This window comes from Eutrigla gurnardus, assembly GCF_963514095.1.
Source record: "Eutrigla gurnardus genome assembly, chromosome: 16".
Lineage (NCBI taxonomy): Eukaryota > Metazoa > Chordata > Actinopteri > Perciformes > Triglidae > Eutrigla > Eutrigla gurnardus.
In genome coordinates, this window is record NC_139927.1 from 2,122,733 (window position 1) to 2,149,209 (window position 26,477).

The following is a 26,477-nucleotide window of genomic DNA, read 5'->3' on the forward strand; positions in this document are numbered from 1 at the left end:
TCATAGACTTCTATACAACCAGAGAGGAGGCGCCCCCTGGTGGCCAGCAGAGAGAAGTAGGACCATTTTCTCATAGACTTCTATACAACCAGAGAGGAGTCGCCCCCTGGTGGCCAGCAGAGAGAAGTAGGACCATTTTCTCATAGACTTCTATACAACCAGAGAGGAGTCGCCCCCTGGTGGCCAGCAGAGAGAAGTAGGACCATTTTCTCATAGACTTCTATACAACCAGAGAGGAGTCGCCCCCTGGTGGCCAGCAGAGAGAAGTAGGACCTTCAGCTTCACTGTTCTGAACCGGAGGTTTCCTCCTGGTCTGAGTTCGAGAGGAACTAGAAGAAACCTCACCACGTCACTAACTGGATCCAAAGACCAGCAGGACCTCTTCCAGTCTCACTCACCCTGACGTGTCCCTCATACGCAGTGCCGATGCCCCTCTGGGGGTCGATACCCAGCGGGCCCTTGGTCTGGTCCTGGGGTACGGGGCACACGGCCGGAGCCTTGTCGGCACAGGTCACATGGCAGGAGAAGTTACACACTGGACAGGAGACAGGCGGACACAGTGTTCAGATCAATGTAATCTTTCAAGTCCGGCTGTAGATCACAGCTTTAGATCACTTTCCAAAATCAGATCATTCAATTATTTAACAATGCATGCTGGAGAAATGACCAAAACAAATCCCCAATTTCTATATCAAAATAGAATATTTGTTTGTTGAAGACAGAAAGGTGTTTAGTGTAAATGATGAAGATGTTTCCTCTGATCTACTTGAACATGAGAATAATATAAAGTGGGATCCTGGAGGTAAAGGGCCGTGCAGGTTTTGGGTGTGGCAGAGAACCGAGGGTTTCCCATCAGCGGCCTGTCCTTACCTTCACAGGTGCAGCCCTGGCGGATGAGCCCCACCATCAGGGAGGTGCACTGGTTACACTTGGTGGGCGTGCTGAAGGACTTCACCACAAACTGATGTGCTTTGGGCTGTGAAGTGCAAGAATGGAAGATCATGAATGAGCAGCAGACACACAGGAAGGCAGCGTTCACCCATGGAGGGAGGGTCTGACCTTGGGGGAGGAGCGTCCGATGCTGCCGTAGCCTCCTGAACGCATGGTGGGGGTCTGGACCGAACGAGGAGGGTGGTCTATCAGCTGACAGGACGCACAACATCACAATCAATGTGTCACACCTCAGTTCAAAGCTACTTCAGACAACAATAGATTGGAGTCAGGGGAGAGGAGCAGCACCCTACTGGATCTGGATCCATGTGGAATCTGGTGTGAAACTTAGCTTCATGAGTCAAGGTCAACGTTACAGCTAAGTGTTTATGTGCTGTACATTGTACTCCAATTTAGATTTAATTACAAACTTGAATGAAGAAAAGAAATATCCAACTGGCTTGAGGTTGACTCCATTCTTATTGTTCTTTTTGAGGAACTTGTCATATCTGCTCCCAATTAGTTCCCCGAGCAGCTCGGGTCCCAGTTAGGACTCTTATTGTGGTATTCAGCAGATTCAACCACAAGTCTGATGGGGGCAATTTCTTTTTTATAAGATGAGAAACCGAGCCCTACTGCGGGGGTATTTACAATACGTACACTATTCCGGCAGCAAAGAGTATAACTATTTGATGTGGCTGGTTGAACTTTGTCTCCTGTGTTTCACTGAGGACGGAGCGGTGAAGCAGCAGAGACTCATTCAAGCCTCCAGCCCTCCAGCTTGTGGCTAGGCTAACTAGCAGTGTACAATGCCATAGACTGACTGACTGTGATTGGTTGGGACATGACATCAGGGTCCTAGCCTCTAGACAGCAACACACCTCTATAGGCTCCATATCACTGGCCATGGAGGGGGACCGGGACCGGGACTTGAGGTGGGCCTTGGGGTCATCCTCCCTGGAGGGGGTGTTGGAGGGGGTGAAGTTATCCATGGAGTCCACCTGAGAGGAGAGAGAGGCAGGATGATGAAAGAAGAAGACGAGGACATGAAGGAGGTGGTGATGAAGATGAGAGGAGGAGGAGACAGTTAAACACAAACACCAGCAGAGGACAACAGGCAGCATTCATGTGTTCATGTCTTCATGTCTCCATGTCTCCATGTCTCCATGTATTCATGTCTTCATGTCTCCATGTATTCATGTCTTCATGTCTCCATGTCTCCATGTCTCCATGTATTCATGTCTTCATGTCTCCATGTATTCAGTCCTCATGTATTCATCAGTCCTCATGTATTCAGTCTCCATGTATTCATGTCTTCATGCTCAGACAGAAGCAGCCATCTCCATCAGAAACACATGAGAACAGAAACCACAGATCCTGAGTCCAGATCCTCCAGACTCTCAGACTACAGAGGGACCGCCTCCAACACACCACCATGCTGGTCTGAGACACACACACACACACACACACACACACACACACACACACACACACACACACACACACACACACACACACACACACACACACACACACACACACACACACCCCATGTGATCCAAACGTGGACATCAAACACACTGTTCCCCAGGACCCATGCCATGCAGTCAGGTGACCACAGCCAACACACACAGGAAACAGGAAACAGGAAGCAGCACATTACAAAGGCTCAATGAGGTCACAGAGCGCCACAGTGATGGTGCTTACGCGTCTGCCTTTGCTAGCCGGGCCGACGGACGGCGAGCGCTTCGGTGGCGGGAAAGGCAGAGACAGAGACATGAGTGAATATCAGAAAATACAGTTCAACATTTAGACAGGCCTCAGATCAGTGTTCCAGACCTTAGACAGGCCTCAGGTCAGTGTTCCAGACCTTAGACAGGCCTCAGATCAGTGTTCTAGACCTTAGACAGGCCTCAGATCAGTGTTCCAGACCTTAGACAGGCCTCAGATCAGTGTTCCAGACCTTAGACAGGCCTCAGATCAGTGTTCTAGACCTTAGACAGGCCTCAGATCAGTGTTCCAGACCTTAGACAGGCCTCAGATCAGTGTTCCAGACCTTAGACAGGCCTCAGGTCAGTGTTCCAGACCTTAGACAGGCCTCAGATCAGTGTTCTAGACCTTAGACAGGCCTCAGATCAGTGTTCCAGACCTTAGACAGGCATCAGATCAGTTTTCTAGACCATGGGTCAGTGTTCTAGACCTTAGACAGGCCTCAGATCAGTGTTCCAGACCTTAGACAGGCCTCAGATCAGTGTTCTAGACCTTAGACAGGCCTCAGATCAGTGTTCTAGACCATGGGTCAGTGTTCTAGACCTTAGACAGCCCTCAGATCAGTGTTCCAGACCTTAGACAGGCCTCAGATCAGTGTTCTAGACCTTAGACAGGCCTCAGATCAGTGTTCCAGACCTTAGACAGGCCTCAGATCAGTGTTCTAGACCTTAGACAGGCCTCAGATCAGTGTTCCAGACCTTAGACAGGCCTCAGATCAGTGTTCTAGACCATGGGTCAGTGTTCTAGACCTTAGACAGCCCTCAGATCAGTGTTCCAGACCTTAGACAGGCCTCAGATCAGTGTTCTAGACCTTAGACAGGCCTCAGATCAGTGTTCCAGACCTTAGACAGGCCTCAGATCAGTGTTCTAGACCTTAGACAGGCCTCAGATCAGTGTTCCAGACCTTAGACAGGCCTCAGATCAGTGTTCTAGACCATGGGTCAGTGTTCTAGACCTTAGACAGGCCTCAGATCAGTGTTCCAGACCTTAGACAGGCCTCAGATCAGTGTTCTAGACCATGGGTCAGTGTTCTAGACCTTAGAAAGGCCTCAGATCAGTGTTCCAGACCTTAGACAGGCCTCAGATCAGTGTTCTAGACCATGGGTCAGTGTTCTAGACCTTAGACAGGCCTCAGATCAGTGTTCCAGACCTTAGACAGGCCTCAGATCAGTGTTCTAGACCTTAGACAGGCCTCAGATCAGTGTTCTAGACCATGGGTCAGTGTTCCAGACCTTAGACAGGCCTCAGATCAGTGTTCTAGACCTTAGACAGGCCTCAGATCAGTGTTCTAGACCTTAGACAGGCCTCAGATCAGTGTTCCAGACCTTAGACAGGCCTCAGATCAGTGTTCTAGACCTTAGACAGGCCTTAGATCAGTGTTCTAGACCATGGGTCAGTGTTCTAGACCCGTAGACAGGCCTCAGATCAGTGTTCTAGACCCTTAGACAGGCCTCAGATCAGTGTTCTGGACCTTAGACAGGCCTCCGATCAGTGTTCCAGACCTTAGACAGGCCTTAGATCAGTGTTCTAGACCATGGGTTCCCAAACTCTATCAATGTGGGCCTCCCCTCTGAAAACAGTGACACCTCCACGCCTCAGATCAGTGTTCCCAACCCGTAGATAGGCCTCAGATCAGTGCTTTAGATGATGATGATAATAATAATAATAATAATAATAATAATAATAGTAATAGGACCATCGGGGGTGGGGTACCTCGGTTAGGAATCACTGCATTACTACTGCACGTCCACTAGGGGTCACATGGAGGAAACAGACTGGAAAGGGAGGATGCAAATGGACAGAAACAAACATGGTGATGGGAAGAGGGAGCTGGAGAAGAACTAAGGAGCACAGGGACCAGATCAGCAGATACAGAGGAGGGAGTATAAAGATCTATGTTACTCTGTGGAGACGTTCAAACAGCCCACTGGCCTAGAAGGACTAGAAGCACCTGAACACAGAGGCAGCACCCTGCTTACACGTCTGAACAAGCACATGCACCCGGATTACTTCAAGTGAAATAGAAGCACATTAATTCATCGTATTTTTCTCTTTGTATTACTACGTTTAGACCTTGTTAGAACGACGTGTTTGCAGTGGTTCTGCTCTCAGGTACACTGATGCACACAGATCTACACCGTCTCTCTGCTAACACACACACACACTGCCTAACCAACACACACTTACGTCTTCCCAAAACTCAATTAAAGAAGATGAAGAGGAGGAATAAGAGTCCTGATGTACCAGAGAACGAAGCAAGGAAAGATCAAATAAAGATTCATGTGAAGAACAAAAAGGAAACATGAAAGTGTGAAGAGAAGCAGACAGAATGAGATGAAGTGCAGGTTGCAAGGTGATCACAGATGTCCAGTCTTGATCTCCAGACGGATTCATGGCTGTGTGGGTTTTTAAGTCTGGGGTACTCACATCGAACTGGTCCAGTGCGGAGGTGGGGGCGTTGAGGAACGCCAGGAAGGAATTCTGGGAGTCCTGGTGCTTGACTCCTGCAGACACGGAAAAAATAACACAATCGTGGTTAAGTCGGTGATATTCAAACATCAAAGGGTGACTTAAACAAAATGAGTCACAGGACTGTTTCTAAGGGGGGGGGGTGTCATATGACCTCCGTAACAATACATCATCATGTACATAGCACATGATTCTAATGTGGCTCCTCACACACAACCTTCTAATTTGGTCCCTGGTGGCGTTTTAGAGAGAATCTCTATATCAGCATCGACACAGACAGAAGCTGCTCATGGAAATCACCCTTTCAGACTACGCTGTCTGTCAAATGTATTCATAACAACAGCATCCATTTCCCTGAGCCCTTTAGAGATCACAGAGGTCACACGTGTAGATGTTGAGGACTCTTTCCACGTCGTACCCCTCCGTAGTCGCAGCTCCTCCGTCTCTTTCTTCAGCCGGTCGATCTCAGCCAGCAGCTCCTGGTTTTTACTCTCCACATCCTGCAGTTTACTGGAGACATGAATGAATTTCTCTGTAACAAACACGTCTAGCAGTAAACGTAGCTCCATGTTGGTGTGAAGCATCCGTACCATTCCGTGGACATGTTGCCGGCCTTGACCTTGTTCAGCTCGTCCTGGATGCTCTGCTTGGCTCGGATCTCGGCGTCTAAGGCGGACTGCAGTTCCAGACGGGCCGACATGTCCAGCTTGGCGAAGCGCCGCATCTTCCACGGCATGTCCTGGAAGGCCGACGACACCGGGGTGAGAAACAGACAGACGGAGGAATGAGTCTCCTTGTGATGACGCTGATCAATTACTATCGTTTATAGAGCCAATAACACAGAAACCAAAATCAGCCAATGAGACTTTAGCATTCATTTAATCACAGACCTGTAGTTAGAAACAGTGTGTCTGTGTGTGTGTCTGTGTGTGTCTGTGTCTGTGTGTGTCTGTGTCTGTGTTTGTCTGTGTGTGTGTGTGTGTCTGTGTGTGTGTGTCTGTGTGTGTGTGTGTGTGTGTGTGTGTGTGTGTCTGTGTCTGTGTGTGTGTCTGTGTCTGTGTGTGTGTGTGTGTGTGTGTGTCTGTGTCTGTGTGTGTGTGTGTGTGTGTCTGTGTGTGTGTCTGTGTGTGTGTGTGTGTGTCTGTGTGTGTGTGTGTGTGTGTGTGTGTGTGTGTGTGTGTCTGTGTGTGTCTGTGTGTGTGTGTGTGTGTGTGTGTGTGTCTGTGTGTGTCTGTGTCTGTGTGTGTGTGTGTCTGTGTCTGTGTGTGTGTCTGTGTCTGTGTGTGTGTGTGTGTGTGTGTGTGTGTGTGTGTGTGTCTGTGTGTGTGTCTGTGTGTGTGTCTGTGTGTGTGTCTGTGTGTGTGTCTGTGTGTGTGTGTCTGTGTCTGTGTGTGTCTGTGTCTGTGTGTGTGTCTGTGTCTGTGTGTGTGTGTCTGTGTCTGTGTGTGTCTGTGTCTGTGTGTGTGTGTGTGTGTCTGTGTGTGTCTGTGTCTGTGTCTGTGTGTGTGTGTGTCTGTGTGTGTGTGTGTGTGTGTCTGTGTCTGTGTGTGTGTGTGTGTGTCTGTGTGTGTGTGTCTGTGTCTGTGTCTGTGTGTGTGTCTGTGTGTGTGTCTGTGTGTGTGTCTGTGTCTGTGTCTGTGTGTGTGTGTGTGTGTGTGTGTGTGTGTGTGTGTGTGTGTCTATGTGTGTGTCTGTGTCTGTGTCTGTGTGTGTGTGTCTCACCGTGGCTCTGGCTCCTAGACTGGTGTTCCTCAGTCCCTCCAGCTCTTCTGTCATCTTAGTGGCCAGAGCCTGCAGGTATCCTCGAGCATCCTTCTCATCACTCACCCTGCAGCAACACACACACACACACACGTTCACATTACTGTACATACACACACACACACTAACATTACTGTACACACACACACACACACACATTACTGTACACACACACACACACACTAACATTACTGTACACACACACACACACACACACACACACACACACACACTAACATTACTGTACACACACACACACACGTTTACATTACTGTACACAAACACACACTAACATTACTGTACACACACACACACACACACACACACACACACACACACACACACACTAACATTACTGTACACACACACTAACATTACTGTACACACACTCTGCAATCATTTGTCTGCGATTATATTTCCTCAAATGTAATTCATTGTTTCTTCTTTCCTGCTGTGATATTATAAATCTCTAGCCGTAGGATTAGTGGGGGGGGGGGGGTTAGCTCAGGAGGTAGAGCGGGTTGGCTGGATTCCCGGTTCGATCCCCGGCTCCTCCTAGCTGAGTGCCTGGCGTCCCTGAGCAAGACACCTCACCCTAATTGCTCCTGACGAGCTGGCTGTCACCCTGCGTGGTTGACTCCGCCGTCAGTGTGTAAATGTGGGTGGGTGAATGTGTGTATGAATGGGTGAATGTCAGTCATTCCTGTTAAGCACTTAACAGGATAAATGCGCTATATAAATGAGGACCATTTACCATTTAGCACAGCAGCTCCACCAGGGGGCAACCTCAACCACCAAGTTCCTCTCAAAATGCATTCCAGACAACAATTGTATGTGCATGTTTGGAATGTGAGTGTGTGCATTGGTGTATGTGTCTGGATGTGTGTGTGTGTGTGTGTGTGTGTGTGTGTGTGTGTGTGTGTGTGTGTGTGCGCTATGGTATGTGCGACTGGCTTGTCCAACAGAGGGAAGCCGAGCAGCTGGCGAGGTGTCAGCTGCTCAGGGAAGTGATCTGAGAGGAAAGGAGGGTCAAGAAGCTCTGAGATCTTCAGAGGCATGTGTGAAATACTGTGTTGTACTGGATGGAGGTCCCAATACACACCACCACAGCATATACACAACCACACAACATGGGAGTGTGTGTGTGAGAGACTGCACACTGCTGTAGTGATGTGATGTAGTGACCAGCAGACGACACCAGAGGTCAGTGTCTCAACACTGATTGGCTTCATGTAAAAGCAAAACAGCAAATTTGTCTCTCAAAGATTTCGCCACATTTGTATCCATCCCGTCCCAGAAGTCTGGTCTCAGTAGTCTGGTCCCAGAAGTCTGGTCCAGAAGTCTCGTCCCAGAAGTCTGGTCCAGAAGTCTCCTCCCAGAAGTCTGGTCCAGAAGTCTCGTCCCAGAAGTCTCGTCCCAAAAGTCTGGTCTCAGTAGTCTCGTCCCAAAAGTCTGGTCTCAGTAGTCTGGTCCCAGAAGTCTGGTCTCAGTAGTCTGGTCCAGAAGTCTCGTCCCAGAAGTCTCGTCCCAAAAGTCTGGTCTCAGTAGTCTGGTCCCAGAAGTCTGGTCTCAGTAGTCTGGTCTCAGTAGTCTGGTCCCAGAAGTCTCGTCCCAGAAGTCTCGTCCCAGAAGTCTGGTCCAGAAGTCTCGTCCCAGAAGTCTCGTCCCAAAAGTCTGGTCCAGAAGTCTCATCCCAAAAGTCTCGTCTCAGTAGTCTGGTCCAGAAGTCTCGTCCCAGAAGTCTCGTCCCAAAAGTCTGGTCTCAGTAGTCTCGTCCCAAAAGTCTGGTCTCAGTAGTCTGGTCCCAGAAGTCTGGTCTAGAAGTCTCGTCCCAGAAGTCTGGTCCAGAAGTCTCGTCCCAGAAGTCTCGTCCCAAAAGTCTGGTCTCAGTAGTCTCGTCCCAAAAGTCTGGTCTCAGTAGTCTGGTCCAAGAAGTCTCGTCCAGTAGTCTCGTCCAGTAGTCTCGTCCAGAAGTCTCGTCCCAGTAGTCTAGTCCAGAAATCTCGTCCCAGTAGTCTCGTCCAGAAGTCTCGTCCCAGAAGTCTCGTCCCAGAAGTCTCGTCCCAAAAGTCTCGTCCCAAAAGTCTGGTCCCAGAAGTCTGGTCCAGAAGTCTCGTCCCAGAAGTCTCGTCCCAGAAGTCTCGTCCCAGTAGTCTCGTCCCAACAGTCTCGTCCAGAAGTCTCGTCCCAGAAGTCTCTTTTCCCAGTAGTCTTGTCCAGAAGTCTCGTCCCAGAAGTCTCGTCCCAGTAGGCTCGTCCAGAAGTCTCGTCCCAGAAGTCTCTTTTCCCAGTAGTCTTGTCCAGAAGTCTCGTCCCAGAAGTCTCGTCCCAGAAGTCTCGTCCCAGTAGGCTCGTCCCAACAGTCTCGTCCAGAAGTCTCGTCCCAGAAGTCTCTTTTCCCAGTAGTCTTGTCCAGAAGTCTCGTCCCAGAAGTCTCGTCCCAGAAGTCTCGTCCCAAAAGTCTGGTCTCAGTAGTCTGGTCCCAGAAGTCTCGTCCCAGAAGTCTGGTCCAGAAGTCTCGTCCCAGTAGTCTCGTCCCAGAAGTCTCGTCCCAGTAGTCTCGTCCCAGAAGTCTCGTCCCAGTAGTCTCGTCCAGAAGTCTCGTCCCAGAAGTCTGGTCCAGAAGTCTGGTCTCAGTAGTCTGGTCCCAGAAGTCTCGTCCCAGAAGTCTGGTCCAGAAGTCTCGTCCCAGTAGTCTCGTCCCAGAAGTCTCGTCCCAGTAGTCTCGTCCCAGAAGTCTCGTCCCAGAAGTCTCGTCCCAGAAGTCTCGTCCCAGTAGTCTCGTCCCAGAAGTCTCGTCCCAGAAGTCCCGTCCCAGTAGTCTCGTCCCAGAAGTCTCGTCCCAGAAGTCTTGTCCAGAAGTCTCGTCCCAGAAGTCTTGTCCAGAAGTCTCGTCCCAGAAGTCTTGTCCAGAAGTCTCGTCCCAGAAGTCTCGTCCAGTAGTCTCGTCCCAGAAGTCTCGTCCCAGAAGTCTCTTTTCCCAGTAGTCTCGTCCAGAAGTCTCGTCCCAGAAGTCTCATCCCAGAAGTCTTGTCCCAGAAGTCTCGTCCAGTAGTCTCGTCCCAGAAGTCTCGTCCCAGAAGTCTCTTTTCCCAGTAGTCTCGTCCCAGAAGTCTTGTCCCAGAAGTCTCGTCCAGTAGTCTCGTCCCAGAAGTCTCGTCCAGTAGTCTCGTCCCAGTAGTCTCGTCCAGAAGTCTCGTCCAGTAGTCTCGTCCCAGAAGTCTCGTCCCAGAAGTCTCGTCCCAGTAGTCTCGTCCCAGAAGTCTCGTCCCAGAAGCCTCGTCCCAGAAGCCTTGTCGTGTGAATATGTGACAGGTTGCATCTGTGCATTGACTTCACATGTAATTTGGGTGGAGTTCGGCCCTTGAGAGCGGCATGGCGGCGAGTGGGTTCATCAGCGTGGTTCCAGTTGTGTTACTGGGCGACATAGCATCCGTCGCCATGGAGATCAGCACAGTGCTTCCGGTCTGGGCAGCTCTATCAGTTAATATAGAGACGTAGATGAACCTGTAGACGACTTGTGTAACTGGTCAATAGCCTCCGCGTTGACTTCTCTAGTTGATAGTCACATGATTTATTCAGCTGACCACTGATTGGTCGGTACGTCGGTACCCACTGTGCGTGTGGCGGAGAGGCAGAGAGAGCGTCTCACCATTGGATGATCTCGGTGATCTGGGCCTCCCAGTGAGCTACACTCTCCTTCTTGTCAGCCAGCTCCCTCATCTCGTCCTCCAGCTGCCGGTTGGAGGCGCTCACCTTCTCAAACATGCTGCTCAGCTGAGGAGAGAGCAGAGGTCAAGTTAGACGTCAAGTCAGAGCCGTACGGTCCACTCCGAGTCCGTATGAATCAGAAATCCTAGGAAATCACGACTGGAGCTATTAAGCTGCTAGCACAGTAATTTAGCACAGTAACAAAAAACAAACAGTTGTTTTCACCTTATTTTTAATGTTCTATTCTTGTCATTCATTTAGATTTCTGTATGTGTTTATGGATATGTTTATATTTGTGTGTGTGTGTGTGTGTGTGTGTGTATATACTGTATAATCTACTCTAATTTCGTTATTAGGGGTGTGACGAGATCTCGTGACCTCGATATTTCGTCACGGTGTTGACGCTGGCCGCGTCGCTCGTTTACTCGGGCGGGTGAGACGTGTGACGGCTTTTTTTCATCGTAGTTCAGCGGCTACCGCGGTGAAAATGTCCAAGCAGAAACGGCTACAATTACCATCACACAAGTTAATGACGGGCACGTTGGATATGCTGGCTCGTTACCTTGAGCAGCAAGCTGTCATAGCAGCATCACCAGCCCAGAGATGAGACAAAACTCCGGAAGCATTGATACACTTGACAGCTGATGTCGGAGATGCTGAAGATGCTGTAGTTGCAGCATGTTGTTCATGACATACTTGGTCAGGCTCCGTTTGCACTATTTACACTCTGTATTGACAAAGTAGAACTTTGATTTGGTTTTGCACATATTTACACTTGGGAAAAAGAAATATTTTATTTGATTTATTTTCTTTTAACTTTTATAAATTTTAGTTTCAGTTTAAATTTGTGAAAGAAGAAGTTTATTAAAAGATCATGCTTACATCATGCATGTAAAGAGTTATAATAAAATATTTCAAAATGCATGTGCAACTCTGTTAAATTAAAGTCTGTTGGTCCAGTCATATATTTTGTCATTGTAGTTTTCTTAAAATCTCGTCTCGTCTCGTTCTCATGAACCCAATATCGTGTCTCGTCTCGTCTCGTGAGCGGAGTGTATCGTCACACCCCTATTTGTTATCAATAAACATTTGAATGAAATAAAAAAAGAGTTTAAATATGTAACTGACATCAACTTAAAATTAAACATAATCATAATAATTTCCACTGCAACCGTGTGATAAACTTGATGGTGGAGATACGAGGTTTTGGTGGATCTGACTGAGTTTTGCATAGAAACAGACACACTTTGTACAAGAGGCTAAAGTTCTCATGTGTTTCTGCATTATGATGATTCTGATTATTATGATAAGAAATGAATATTGTAAAACAGGCTTCGGCTACTAAGCAAACAGCGTTGGAACTCGGAGCCGCCTTTGAAAGATAAGAAGTCAAACAATAATATTTCACTCTCCAAATGCACTAAAGGACCGTTTCATACGGATCTAATCGGTGCTAATCTCAGTGTTTCAGCTTTTAGAAATATACGTTTTCAGAATGTGAAGTAACAGAATAATACATTGAATTACCAGAGTGACGTGTGCTATCATTCACATCCATATTCTCATCCAGATATTTTACACTTTATCAGCTGCAAACTTTAAAAACAACACCCAGACTTTTTATTCCACATTTCTAAAAGACCTGGAAGGTTAAACTGGGACTCTATCTGAACCTCCAGCGCTCCATCCAAAGTCAACAGAGCTGAAATCCAACTGACTGTAGGAGGCTGCAGCCTGTTTTCATGGGGGATCGAACCCACGGCTCCTTGGCAGGTGAGAGGGGGGGTGATGAAAGGGTCTGGGCCAGGGTTACAGGGGTTACTAGGGTTACCAGGGGTTACTGAGGTTACCTGGGTTACTGGGGGTTACCAGGGGTTACCGTTGTTACCTGGGTTACTGGGGTTACCTGGGGTTACTGAGGTTACCTGGGTTACTGGGGGTTACCAGGGGTTACTGGGGGTTACCGGGGGTTACTGGGGGTTACTGGGGTTACCAGGGGTTACTGTGGTTACCTGGGTTACTGGGGTTACTGTGGTTACCTGGGTTACCAGGGGTTACTGTGGTTACCTGGGTTACTGGGGGTTACCAGGGGTTACTGTGGTTACCTGGGTTACTGGGGGTTACCTGGGTTACTGGGGTTACCAGGGGTTACTGTGGTTACCTGGGTTACTGGGGGTTACCTGGGTTACTGGGGGTTACCAGGGGTTACTGGGGGTTACCTGGGTTACGTTTTTTTTTGCATGTATGTGTGTTTTAGAGAGATAAACAGATCACAAAAAAGCTGGAAAAAACACATAAAACCCTGAAAAATAGCGTTTGTTTGTGTATTTTTGCTTTATGTGTACAAATATCTCACCTTATCCAGTTCACTGGACAGCTTCTTATTCTCCTCGGTAAGCAGGACTCTCTCCCTCTCGTACTTCTGCTTGTACTCCGTCTCAAACTCTTCCCGCTCGTTTTGGCTGGAGGACACACACACACACACACACACACACACACACACACACACACACACACACACACACACTTTGACCACAATTCACAGCTGCAAATCCAATCTGGACTTGGTGTTTTGGATCCTAAGTGAATCTTTGAAGAATGTGAGTGTATTGGGAGTGTGTGGTTTGGTTTTCTGCCTCCCAGCCTCCTACAGTCCATCAGTCCTGGCACATTAAAGGTACAGGACACCGTAAACACACCTGACGTCCTCAGAACACCTCTTCTCATCGGTGTTGGTGTGGGCCACACATTGCTACTAAGACAGAGTCCACTATTCATCCCAAACACATTGCTGCAGTTAGACTGTGATACAGCACTGTGTTGAAAGATGAATTAGAAAGCAGTGAAATAATAGGGCAGTATCACCAGACAGGAACCTTACAGGCTACAAAAACACAGCTCAAAGCCTTCTGCTCCAAAACAAGACTTTACTAAAATGTGATTGGCCCACAGTTCTCTACGTGGGACGAGGATCCAAGCACTTTTCAAACCTTGGAAACACCACACTAAAATTCAAGGGTTTTCAAGGATTTCCAGCACCCATATGAACACTGTTCTACCAGCTGCCGTTTCATGAAGCAGTTCTCTGAACCGGCTCTGGAAGGACACTGGTGATGGAACTACTGGGAGGAGGTTATTCTCTGCATGAGGGACAACTTGAGTGTTACATTCTACTAGAACCACTGAAACCAAACTTCACAGTTGCTACACGTTTGTACCAGACAGCGAGCCGAGCTATGTTGAACAGAACTGGAATTACCTCATGCCATCATCACTGTAGGAGACAACAGAAGCAGAATGATGTCATGCCTCCAGGAGAACACAGTGTTAGCGTAGCGGTGGGAAGGAGGCCTACCTCTCCCGGCGAGTCTTGTCCAGCTTGTCTTTGAGCATCAGGATCTCCTTCTGCAGGGCAAGGTGTTGGCCCTCGGCGTCCCTCAGCTCCTTACGGAGGCCCTTCAGCTCGCTGCCATGCTGCGCCTCCCTGCGTGCCAGCTCCTCCTCATACAGGAGCATCTTCTTCTCCAGGTCGGCCCGCAGGCGTCCCACCTCCTGGGTCTGGTCTGCTGAGGCCGGGGCGGCCGAGGGGCCGGCCTGCTTCAGCTGGAGAGAGGGGGGGTTACTGGGGGTCTTTGTGGCGATGCACTGAAGTTTACCACAGTATACAACACAAGGAGGATGTGTGTTAGAAACAAGCAGATTCTATACTGATTAGATAATAACATTAATAATCACAATACACATGAATACTAAACTACTTGGTCTGACTACAGGTCTCCCCCGGTCCTGTCCTAACTTTACCTTCAGCCCTTCCAGCTCCTCCTCCAGCTGTCGGCTGTACTGCTCGTTACGCTCCTTCAGCTTCCTCTCTTTCTGAGCCTCCGCCGCCTGCTCCTCTGCCTGCGCCTCCATCTGATGAATGCAGAAAGTCCTGTGATTGGACGCAAGCACACGCCGAACGCCATTTCCCATTTTACGGCATCGCCTCTAACCCGCCGTACCAACATTGTAACACTAAACATCTATAGCGATCTCTAGAAAGGTGGAGCTTGTGCATCGCCTGGTGGGTGGAGGTGGAGCAGGGTGTGCTAGCAACCACAGGGAGACTACTCTACCTCCTTCTTGGCCCTCTCGGCCTTCCGCACCTCCAGGCGGAGAGCCTCCACCTTCTGACTCTGGCTCTCCATCTCCTCCTCCTTGTCTCGCAGCTGGCGAGCCAGGCGCTGCTTCACCGACCTGGGAGCAACGTTCAGTCAGATACAAGACCACACGGGACCACCTGGACTCAGGATCTGGTTTCTGGGGGACAGGGATCCTACCTGAAGTCTGTGAGTCTCTCGTTCAGCTCAGAAAACTCCTGCATGGCCAGTTTCCTCTGACTGTGGGCTTCCTTCAGCTCCTTCGACTGAGACTTCAGCTTCTCATTGGCCTCCAGAAGATCCTGGACACAGAGAGGACATTTAGATTCTGTCAGTGGAGCAGCCTGCTTTTGATGTTGTGTTCTGAGGGCCGGCTCCATGTTAGTGGTCCACACAACCCCGGTCCTACCTTGTGCATGTCCTCCTTCTCCTGCACGGCGCTCTTCATCTGCTTCTCCAGAGTCTTGACGTGTTTGGACGAGTCCTCCAGGTCCCTGCGGGCCGACGTCACGTCCTCCAGCTGCTTCTCCAGCTGACCCGAGTCTGACACACACACACACACACACACACAGAAACAACGGTCAGAACTGTGGTAGCCTTGTGACTGTTTAAACGGTGTTGGTCCGTCTGTAGAAAGTGAATGTCCTCAATGGGCTGAAAGATTTGCTCCTGAGTTATACTGAGCTGTACGACGTGTGTTCGGACCACTGTTGAGAAACTGAAAAGAAATCAATTAATGGAGCCGAGAGAGGGAGGCAATATTCAGAGAAAAAAGTTTCTTCAACAGTGGTCCTAACACACGTCGTAGGGATGAACTAAATATGACAAAACAAATAAAACTCCTGACCAGCGATCTGCTTCTTGAGGATGTCGATCTCGCTCTGCAGACTCCGGATCTCCACCTCCCTGTTAGCGCTGGGGGGCGGGCCCTCCCCTGGGTGCTGCAGGGCCTGAACCGTCTGAGTCGACTCTGCAACAGGTCAAACCAGCTCAGAGGTCATGAGGCTTCCTCGTGTAGTCAGACCACGATGGTACAGTACATGTGGAGGCCTGTACATCAGTGTTCATCTGGATCTTCACTACGGTGGCCCAGAGAGCTCAAACAACAAATCAACAAGCTCACAACACAACAGAAACGGTTTCCAGGGGCCAGGAAAGAACAAAACAGGCTTCCAGTCCCAACAGTTACCAGTTCAACGTTTGAGTCTATTCCTTTCATGTTTTCATGTTGTTTTGGAGAATGGATGGATGGTCTCTGTCCACTCCTATTCATCGACAATAATCCCAATCAGTAAGCGACTGGATGAAGAGAACTATTAAACAACATTCATGTTCTGTTGTGTTGTGAGCTTGTAGTTCTAAAAGATGTTTTATTGATTGTGTTTTCTTCACTTTGAGCCCTCAGGGCCACCGTATATATAGATCTTATAGAGATCCTGTAACACGTGTCCCTCTCTAACAGCGGACTCTGTCGCCGGTCTCACCCTGCAGTTTGCGGCTCAGCTCTACTTTCTCCTGCTCCAGGCGGCGGATCCTCCTCTCGTAGGCCTCCGTGGCCAGGCTGTCCTCCAGGCTGCGCTGGACCTCCTGGTCCACCTGGTCCCGGCCCACCACACCCGGGTCCCCCACCAGCTGTCGCAGGCAAGACCGGTCTGATAGGGAACTGGAGGAGGACGGGGAGGAGGAAGGTGGAGGAGGACGGGGAGGAGGAAGGTGGAGGAGGACGGGGAGGAGGAAGGTGGAGGAGGACGGGGAGGTGAAAGGTGGAGGAGGACGGGGAGGAGGAAGGTGGAGGAGGACGGGGAGGAGGATGGAGAGGAGGACGGGGAGGAGGACGGGGAGGAGAAAGGTGGAGGAGGACGGGGAGGAGGACGGGGAGGTGAAAGGTGGAGGAGGACGGGGAGGTGAAAGGTGGAGGAGGATGGGGAGGAGGACGGGGAGGTGAAAGGTGGAGGAGGACGGGGAGGAGGACGGGGAGGAGAAAGGTGGAGGAGGACAGGGAGGAGGACGGGGAGGAGGAAGGTGGAGGAGGACGGGGAGGAGAAAGGTGGAGGAGGACGGGGAGGAGGATGGAGAGGAGGACGGGGAGGAGGACGGGGAGGAGAAAGGTGGAGGAGGACGGGGAGGAGGATGGAGAGGAGGACGGGGAGGAGAAAGGTGGAGGAGGACGGGGAGGAGGACGGGGAGGTGAAAGGTGGAGGAGGACGGGGAGGAGGAAGGTGGAGGAGGACGGGGAGGAGGACGGGGAGGTGAAAGGTGGAGGAGGACGGGTAGGAGGACGGGGAGGAGAAAGGTGGAGGAGGACAGGGAGGAGGACGGGGAGGAGGAAGGTGGAGGAGGACGGGGAGGAGAAAGGTGGAGGAGGACGGGAAGGAGAACGGGGAGGAGGACAGGGAGGAGGATGGGGAGGAGGACAGGGAGGAGGATGGGGAGGAGGACGGGGAGGTGAAAGGTGGAGGAGGACGGGGAGGAGGACGGGGAGGAGAAAGGTGGAGGAGGACAGGGAGGAGGACGGGGAGGAGGAAGGTGGAGGAGGACGGGGAGGAGAACGGGGAGGAGGACAGGGAGGAGGATGGGGAGGAGGACGGGGAGGAGGACGGGGAGGAGGACAGGGAGGAGGACGGGGAGGAGGACGGGGAGGAGGACAGGGAGGAGGATGGGGAGGAGGACGGGGAGGAGGACAGTGGAGAAAGACGTCAATTTAACAATGTTGCACACTTTGCTTCATTCCATGTGTCCATCACAGATCCTCCAATCACAGGCAGGATCATGTACGTCGCACAGCACTCACCATTTACTGGTGTAGGTGAAGCCCACGAAGGGCAGGTGGTGTCCAGAGAAGGCAGTGTGAGAGGGGGGGGGCATGGTCTCCTGAAACGGCAGCATGGCGAGTGTTCATGCTCATACAGTTACACCAGTAAAGCACCAGTAAAGCACCAGTAAAGCACCAGTAAAGCACGAGGCCGCTGCTCTCACCGAGTTCTTCAGACAGTCGTCGTCCACGTCGAAGTTGGAGGTGTCGGTGGGGCTGCTGACCTCGGGGATGTACGGCGCCTCACAAGTCAGGATGTTCTCCCAGTCGATGCCTGAAGGCCACACAACACAGCAGCACCCATCAGCAGCACCCATCAGCAGCACCCACAGGGAGTGGACAAAAACACGACATAGAGATGAAAACATATCCACAACATACACATGAATCCCTCTTCAACTTCCTGCCTCTGACTTGTAGATACGCATCCATGTGAGGCCACGCATGTCGAGTGGTGGAGGACTTTAGGACCGGATGTGTGTGTGTGTGTGCTTGAAAGCATTACATATATATTCATGCTGTAAACAGAAAGCACGCGTGGTGTAGCGGTGGACTCACCGATGAAGAAGGGGTGGTGCTTGAAGTCCTCGATGCCGTTCTGACCCAATCGGTGCTCCCGACTGCAGATGAGTCTGCGAACGAGATCCTTGGCGTCCTCGGACACGTCCGTGACCTGCTGGGGGAACTGGAAGCGCTCCTGTGGACACGATGGTGACAGACAGCTGGTTCAGAGCAGAGGCTTCACATGCGACTGAGACATGAGATCCGACTGTGAGCTCACCTTGTGGTTCATGATCTTGCCGTAGGTCTCCACCAGGGACTCGGCATAGAACGGAGTCTCGCCGTACAGCATCTCATACATGCAGACGCCCAGAGACCACCAGTCACACTCCGGTCCGTACTTGCCTTTCCCGTCCTCCATCGCCTGGAGGATTTCTGGGGAGATGTAGTCCGGAGTCCCGACTGCCACAGAGGACTGCACCTAGTGGGGGGGGGCAAAGCTCCAGTCAGGAACTTTATTTATTATTACTTTATCAAAGCCATAGAGTTTGAAAACAAAGCTGCTGTTGGGTATATATAATTAACATATTTATATTTTTAAGAAAAAGAAAATGATGTATGTTGTGCTGTATGATTTCAATAAAAATGAATGAATTACCCCCCCTATAACGTAAAAACATGACTTCAGAACTGACATTCATTATTTCATGCCAAAGGTTCCAGAGTGGAAGAGAAACTCACTCTTATGAGTCAAATCTTGGATCTAGTCCTTTACGGTCCAGGAATAGAGTCTTTATATGAAATGACCAAATAGCCTCATATTGGAGGGACAGATTCTTTGATCATCTATTCCTCGCTGCTGGTTTTCTCTTATGCAACACCTTTTCCTTCTTTTCTTTTCTGCAGTGAGGAAAATCATCTGAATCCTAAAGTGCAGCCAAGCATCTGAACCACAGAGTCCTCCTGGGAGACCCGGGTGGACCAGGAGGTCAGCAGCTCTGGTATGTTTGCTCTGGAGCCGAGGAGGCAGCAGCAGAGTGAAGACTTACCGTCCCGTCCTCCATGAGTTTGAGGCAGGAGCCGAAGTCGGCCAGGCGGATGTGGCCGTTCATGTCCAGCAGAATGTTGTCGGGTTTGATGTCCCTGAGAGAAGAAGATGAGAGGACCGTCAGCGGGGAAAACACAACAAGACCTACAGGACGTCCAAAGCTCACACAAGCTCACAGACCGCTATCAGCACGGATCAAATAAAGTCAGAATTCTGATTTATCAGTCAGTTAGGTGTCATTTCCTCCTGCACATTTATCAGCAGCATGAGCAGAGGAAACACACTGGAAAAGGTTGGACTGGATACAACTTTTAACACACACACACACACACACACACACACACACACACACACACACACACACACACACACACACACACACACACACACACACACACACACACGCTGCATTTGCTGGAAGGCCTTCATCCGTTCCAGAGTGTGAGTTGACTCTTTCCTGTCCACGTGTATGGCAGACAAGCACCCCCATCTCTCCACCCCTCCCCCATCTCTCCACCCCCCCCCCCTGATCTCTCTACGCTCCCCCTTATCCCTCAACATGACTCTTAACACCGTCTCCTCTCCGCTGATCTCCGCCACATCAAAGCCTCCAGCTCTCGCCGCCGGAGGCTCGCAGCAGAGCTGACTCACGATCAGCCATGTGTGTGTGTGTGTGTGTGTGTGTGGTGTTAAGACCAGAATAGAGGGAGGTAATCTCCTCTAAGACCAAAGCATCCATCTGTAAGGGCCATCTGGACCTCCCCACACACACACAATGTGTGAGTCCACATGTCAAAGACTACTGCTGACACAAGGAAGCTTCAGGTTAGCAGGGATGGTGGGACTGAGACATCGCCACAGCCTCGACTCCGGACAGCTTTACTGTCATTTGGCAGCATTTGAGCACGAATGTTCCCCGTCTGATAACGTTCAAAGTCGGGTCGGGCTTTGCGATCACACTAGTGAGAGACGATTATGTTCTACAGCACAAAAAAATCCCCATCAAACACTCAACACAAACACAATGAAGGAGACCCTTCATTCATCACGTCCAATCAGGAGGCTACCTCTGGTTCTGAATACTACTGCTATTCTACTGCTATACTACTACTATAATACTACCAGCACCAAATGCAGTCAGAACCCAAGATCCTGGTCTGCTCCAGATTTCTGCCTAAAAGCATGTTAAGGCAGTCTTTTTCTCTCCACTAGGTGGCGCTTGTCTCTTGCTCCTGGTGAGGTTGGGACTTTGAACATGTATTAAATCATGATCCTGTTCCTGCTCAATGTGTGAAGTGTCCTGAGATAACGTCTGCTTTTATATGACACTATAAATAACATTGAATTGAATTAACAGTGAAACAAATGAAGGGCCTTAAAGCTGCATTCTCTCTGCTGGCCATCGGGGGGCGACTCCTCTGGCTGCAAAGAAAAGTCTGTTTGTGTGGAAGTCTAAAGGACCCCTTTAATTCTTTGAAGTGGTCCCGGGTCTAAAAGGACCAGGAACGTCCTGGAGGGGCGGCACTTTCACATCACTGAGCTGTGAAGAGACACATGGCCCTGATCAATAAATCACACACACACACACACACACACACACACACACACACACACACACACACACACACACACACACACACACACACACACACACACACACACACACACATACACACACACATACACACACACACACACACACACCAGACAGATGTGGTGCTCAGCAGCACAAAGCCATGCTGAGTTGGCCTATTGAAACGTTTGTCAGACCCCTCTGGGAGGCAACAGATCACTGACCACTGAATAAATGAACACACACACACACACACACACACACACACACACACTCTCGTGGGACGGGCTGAGGGTGACAGAAGGTCGACCTCGAGGCTCTTTGCTCTTCATTCATCGGGGCTCGTCCCCTCCATGAAGCCCAAGCCCGCAGACCCGGCTCTCCAGAAGAGTCAGCTCCTTATATTATTATTATTATTATTATTATTGTTACGCTGTTACTGTTATTATTGTTACTGCAGCGTTTCCTCTTCCTCCACTGACTCACATTTACATTTAGAAGAGTTACATCATCAGGTTAAATGTAACTGAAACTGAAAAACGCTAAGCTGTCAGAAACCAAACACATAAAACCTGACTGCTGGAGTGAGTAAGAGAATATCCTCAGACAGGAGAACTCTCCTTACAGGACCAGCCTGACCAGTCTGACCAGTCTGACCAGCCTGGAGCTGGTATGAAGATACCAGGGACAGTTTCTTCTTCTTCTCTTCCCTTTAGAGTTTCTAGTCTGGTCTTCATGTAAAACGTCTCAAGAGAGTCCAATCCTAAAGTCCTGGGACCTGAACGTCTCCGCCCTCCTCGGGGGACCTGGACGTCTCCGCCCTCCTAAGGGGTCCTGGACGTCTCCGCCCTCCTAAGGGGACCTGGACGTCTCCGCCCTCCTAAGGGGACCTGGACGTCTCCGTCCTCCTAAGGGGACCTGGACGTCTCCACCCTCCTAAGGGGTCCTGGACGTCTCCACCCTCCTTAGGGGACCTGGACGTCTCCGCCCTCCTCAGGGGACCTGGACGTCTCCACCCTCCTAAGGAGACCTGGACGTCTCCACCCTCCTAAGGGGTCCTGGACGTCTCCACCCTCCTTAGGGGACCTGGACGTCTCCGCCCTCCTCGGGGGACCTGGACGTCTCCACCCTCCTAAGGAGACCTGGACGTCTCCACCCTCCTAAGGGGTCCTGGATGTCTCCACCCTCCTAAGGGGTCCTGGACGTCTCCACCCTCCTAAGGAGACCTGGACGTCTCCACCCTCCTAAGGGGTCCTGGACGTCTCCACCCTCCTAAGGGGTCCTGGACGTCTCCACCCTCCTAAGGGGACCTGGACGTCTCCACCCTCCTCGGGGGACCTGGACGTCTCCACCCTCCTAAGGGGTCCTGGACGTCTCCACCCTCCTTAGGGGACCTGGACGTCTCCGCCCTCCTCAGGGGACCTGGACGTCTCCACCCTCCTAAGGAGACCTGGACGTCTCCACCCTCCTAAGGGGTCCTGGACGTCTCCATCCTCCTAAGGGGACCTGGACGTCTCCACCCTCCTAAGGAGACCTGGACGTCTCCACCCTCCTAAGGAGACCTGGACGTCTCCACCCTCCTAAGGGGTCCTGGACGTCTCCGCCCTCCTAAGGGGTCCTGGACGTCTCCGCCCTCCTAAGGGGTCCTGGACGTCTCCATCCTCCTAAGGGGACCTGGACGTCTCCATCCTCCTAAGGAGACCTGAACGTCTCCGCCCTCCTCGGGGAACCTGGACGTCTCCACCCTCCTCGGGGGACCTGGACGTGTCCGCCCTCCTAAGGAGACCTGGACGTCTCCACCCTCCTAAGGGGACCTGGACGTCTCCACCCTCCTAAGGGGTCCTGGACGTCTACACCCTCCTAAGGGGACCTGGACGTCTCCACCCTCCTAAGGGGTCCTGGACGTCTACATCCTCCTAAGGAGACCTGGACGTCTCCACCCTCCTAAGGGGACCTGGACGTCTCCACCCTCCTAAGGGGTCCTGGACGTCTACACCCTCCTAAGGGGACCTGGACGTCTCTGTCCTCTGCAGCCCTGATGTCCCAGCAGTGAGAACCGAAGGGCAGAGGAGGAGTTGGGGGTTGGAACCGGCACCACACCCCCACCCACACACCTCCCATACCCCATCATTACTGTCCCAAAGCGTCCATGAGGAGAAACAGAGCGCCCCCCAGCCCCCAGATCCCAGCATGTAATTAGTGGCTCCGTTCTTTACTTATACATCTACATCTCTGTGTGACGGCCGTCGCCGCCGTACGCTGCTAGACACACCCAGACTCCTCCACCCGGCAGCGCTCTACCTCCGTCTGCCTGTCTCTCCCTCCCTCTGCCTGTCTCTCCCTCCCTCCGTCTGTCTGTCTCTCCCTCCCTCCCTCCGTCTGTCTCTCCCTCCCTCCCTCCCTCCCTCCCTCCCTCCGTCTGTCTCTCCCTCCCTCCGTCTGTCTCTCCCTCCGCCTGTCTCTCCCTCCCTCCCTCCGTCTGTCTCTCCCTCCCTCCCTCCGTCTGTCTCTCCCTCCCTCCGTCTGTCTCTCCCTCCGCCTGTCTCTCCCTCCCTCCCTCCCTCCCTCCCTCTGTCTCTCCCTCCCTCTGTCTGTCTCTCCCTCTGTCTCTCCCTCCGCCTGTCTCTCCCTCCCTCCCTCTGTCTGTCTCTCCCTCTGTCTGTCTCTCCCTCTGTCTATCTTTCCTTCCTGTGACGAGCCCCCCAAGCGACCGCAAGGCCGTAATTGTGTAAACATGCCGATGTGACCACTTCCTGTCTGGCAAAGCCAAACTTCCTGCTCCCGAGGGACATCCTCAATGTTCCAGAGGAGAAGGGTGTGAACGAGGAGGTGAGACGAGGTGAACTCTGTATCTGGACATAGGGGAAGTTACTGTGTAAGTATACACACACACACACACACACACACACACTGACCTGTGGACGTAGTGTAGCTGGTGGACCGAGTCGATGGCCAGAACCATCTCAGCCAGGTAGAAGCGGGCCATCTCCTCTGGCAGCCGGTCCTCAAACTTACTGAGCAGCGTCAGCAGATCACCACCAACATAGTAGTCCATGACCAGGTACTAGAGAGACAGACAGGCAGGCAGGGAGACATGAACGTGACAGGTACTGGAAATGAATAATAAGAATAATGATAATAATAATGAGCATGGAGATAGAACACTGGCATCATATGAAACTAGGAAACACAAGGAAGTGATTGATATGGACTACAACATGCTGGCTAATGGTTTATAACATATAAATATGGGATTTCCTCTGGTTCTAAAATGGGGTGTGTGAATATTTCTGCATGCTGGGCTCCAGAAACAGTCTTGAATTCCATAAAGTGGGTCTGACTGTAAAGCTGAGACTCTTGCGGATCCAACGAGTCCAATTGTGAAACTTTACAGCGAGAGTCCGAGGACGTTCAGAGGACGGATATCATCATGAAGGAATCCTGGTGTATGAACATCTGAACACTCTGCTGAGCTGCTTCTCGGATTCATCTTCAGCTTCTCAGCTTTCAGAAGTCCCTCTCCTCCTCTCCCTGTTCTCACAGCATCGTTTGGCCCGAGGGCCCGGAGGCAGCCAGCCGGAGCACTCCTTCACTTCGGAGGCTTTTTCCTAAAAATAGCCGGCTGCACGGGCAGCGGCGTATATTTTTAAAGCCTTGGGGAGTGTCCAGGGCAGAGCATTTGTTGTGAGAATGTGGGAAATGGAATGACAAGCAGTCCTGGCATTTGACCTCAGGGTCACGTAGGGAAGACGGACGCTGCAGCTAGAGAGTCGATGGCGGCCTCCAGCAGCCAATGAGAGTTGCTCGTTCAGTCTTTCACTTGGATGTTTTTTTGGACGTGTTAACCTGTGTTGCCCAACCGGCTACAGCTCTGCTCCACATGTTGTGCTTTGTGGTGAGACGTGAATGTGCCGGTCAGCGTCAGAGCTGCTGCTGGTTTCTATAAATGAACTGGCAGGTGGAGCCACTCAGCAGGACGCTGTGGCTGCAGCTCTGGAAAGTACCGTCTGAATGTGCTGAAATGTGTGAGGAGGTGGGCTGATCATCAGATACGCTGGGATTACAGGTTCACGGGGAAAAGTCCAGGAAGGAGGCTTTCTGGAAACACACTGGTGGTGTTTGGTGGAGATTAATCTACCAGAGGAGGAGGAGGAGGAGGAGGAGGACATTTTACCAGGTTATTGTCGTCCTGGAAGGCGTAGTGCAGCGTGGTGATCCACTGGCAGTCCCCGTTCACCAACACATCCCGCTCCTCCCGGAAACACGCCGTCTAAAGAGAGAAGATGAAGATATTTACCCACGTCACCTTCTCTTTCATGCCGTGTCTGCATTTAACTAGCAGGAATTCAACAACAACGACACACTTGACACAAACCCAAAGATTAAAACAAATGTCCCTTCGTTTCCTGAATCGGCTGACGTGAACGTTGTGTTCGTGAGTTTGAAAAATTACTGTTAAAAGATTATTTCATTCACGTACAAAACTAATTGGCGGTTAGACAGTGGCGGTTGAAAATTACAGGTGGAAACGCAAACGGTGTTCCATTCGACCCTGGTGGCGTCTGCTGGTCATTACAACGCGCCACATACAGCATCAGAGACGGAGGACTCCTCCAGTCTACTGTGACTCCCTGGTGTGCACGGAACCGTACTACAGTTAACAGGATGAAGTAGAAACGCCGGTGTGAATGTTTAGGATCTGAGCATCCAGGACGGTTACACGCTACGTCTGCTGCAGGTCCAGGCCTTTGCACAGCGGGGACCAGGTCTGGCCTGTGACATACGAGGGATGAGGATTGAGAACTCGGGGGACTGACAGGAGTGTCAGACTGCCATGGAAACCCTTGATGAGAAAAACGTGCATCGGCAGCTGAACACGCCCTGCAAGCACGAATCTATCAACGAAGGCCGGATGGGATGAGGCTCGTCACTCAGAGAGCCTCGTTATCACTTTGTTTCAAGAGTCAAGAGCCTGAATCCAGACCAGCACCGGGGCTGGTGGACCCTGATCCCGGGGGGGGGGGGGCTCACCTCGGCTCGCTTCAGCATCTCCCACTTGTTGAGAATCTTCATGGCGAACACCTTGTCAGTGTTTCTCACTTTGACCACGGCGACCTGCGAAGAGGAAACACGTTGGGTTTAATGTGTGGAAGCAGTTAAAAAGCCAGACTAATGAAGATCTCATCCCCGACCATAACCTGAAGTCTTCATGATCCATAAACCTCATTCAACCATACAGGGGAATGTTCCTTCTTTAAAAAGGTGCACTGTCATAGAACAAGGAAGCCTGGTGGAAGACTGGACGGAGGGATGTCAGCTGTTCCCATGATGCAACAGGATGAAGTGGAGGGATGATTGGAAGAGGATAGGAGGAGGAAGATGATAGGAGGAGGAAGAGGTGCTGACCTGAGAGCCAGCAACCAACAGTCCAGTCCACCTGGATCCACATCCACACACAGCTGGACCGCTAAAGATGACCCACGCTCCCCTACAACACTGCTCTGAGGGTGGAGGTGAACTACACCTAGATGATGAGGCTCTGCATCTCCACATCTCTTCATCTCCATCTCTAGCCCTCCCTCCTCTGATCACCGCCATCACAAACAGCTCCGGCTTCATGTTTGCCCAAAAAGGAGCTGCACAAGCTGCAGACGAGCCGCTGCTAACGAGCCGCTGCTAACGAGCCGCTGCTAACTCACAACCTCGCCCCTTTCCTTTAGCCTCCTTGATATCTTGTAAAACTATGAATTCACAAAGCAAATG

At 51.1% G+C, this 26,477-nt stretch overlaps 1 protein-coding gene across 6 annotated transcripts in view; it reads right to left on the bottom strand.

Annotated features, from left to right (window-relative positions):
• Positions 1-26,477, bottom strand: part of cdc42bpab (CDC42 binding protein kinase alpha (DMPK-like) b) — a 56,533-nt gene that overhangs the window by 9,245 nt on the left and 20,811 nt on the right. For 2 of the 6 annotated variants that reach the window (XM_084030972.1, XM_084030973.1), the window contains exons 3-29: positions 25,746-25,829; positions 24,889-24,984; positions 23,630-23,778; positions 19,143-19,236; positions 18,374-18,574; positions 18,151-18,289; positions 17,757-17,866; positions 17,572-17,651; positions 16,265-16,443; positions 15,628-15,750; positions 15,190-15,323; positions 14,961-15,082; positions 14,757-14,877; positions 14,443-14,553; positions 13,997-14,244; positions 12,998-13,103; positions 10,583-10,707; positions 6,892-6,997; positions 5,760-5,908; positions 5,588-5,679; positions 5,128-5,204; positions 4,888-4,935; positions 2,638-2,676; positions 1,812-1,931; positions 1,060-1,143; positions 871-976; positions 399-535 (exon numbers count right to left, since the gene is read on the bottom strand). In XM_084030972.1, coding sequence (XP_083887098.1) covers positions 399-535; positions 871-976; positions 1,060-1,143; positions 1,812-1,931; positions 2,638-2,676; positions 4,888-4,935; positions 5,128-5,204; positions 5,588-5,679; positions 5,760-5,908; positions 6,892-6,997; positions 10,583-10,707; positions 12,998-13,103; positions 13,997-14,244; positions 14,443-14,553; positions 14,757-14,877; positions 14,961-15,082; positions 15,190-15,323; positions 15,628-15,750; positions 16,265-16,443; positions 17,572-17,651; positions 17,757-17,866; positions 18,151-18,289; positions 18,374-18,574; positions 19,143-19,236; positions 23,630-23,778; positions 24,889-24,984; positions 25,746-25,829 — 3,180 coding nt within the window. The remainder of the gene's footprint in view (positions 1-398; positions 536-870; positions 977-1,059; positions 1,144-1,811; positions 1,932-2,637; positions 2,677-4,887; positions 4,936-5,127; positions 5,205-5,587; positions 5,680-5,759; positions 5,909-6,891; positions 6,998-10,582; positions 10,708-12,997; positions 13,104-13,996; positions 14,245-14,442; positions 14,554-14,756; positions 14,878-14,960; positions 15,083-15,189; positions 15,324-15,627; positions 15,751-16,264; positions 16,444-17,571; positions 17,652-17,756; positions 17,867-18,150; positions 18,290-18,373; positions 18,575-19,142; positions 19,237-23,629; positions 23,779-24,888; positions 24,985-25,745; positions 25,830-26,477) is intronic. The other 4 variants (XM_084030974.1, XM_084030976.1, XM_084030975.1 and 1 more) reach the window with 2 other exon arrangements.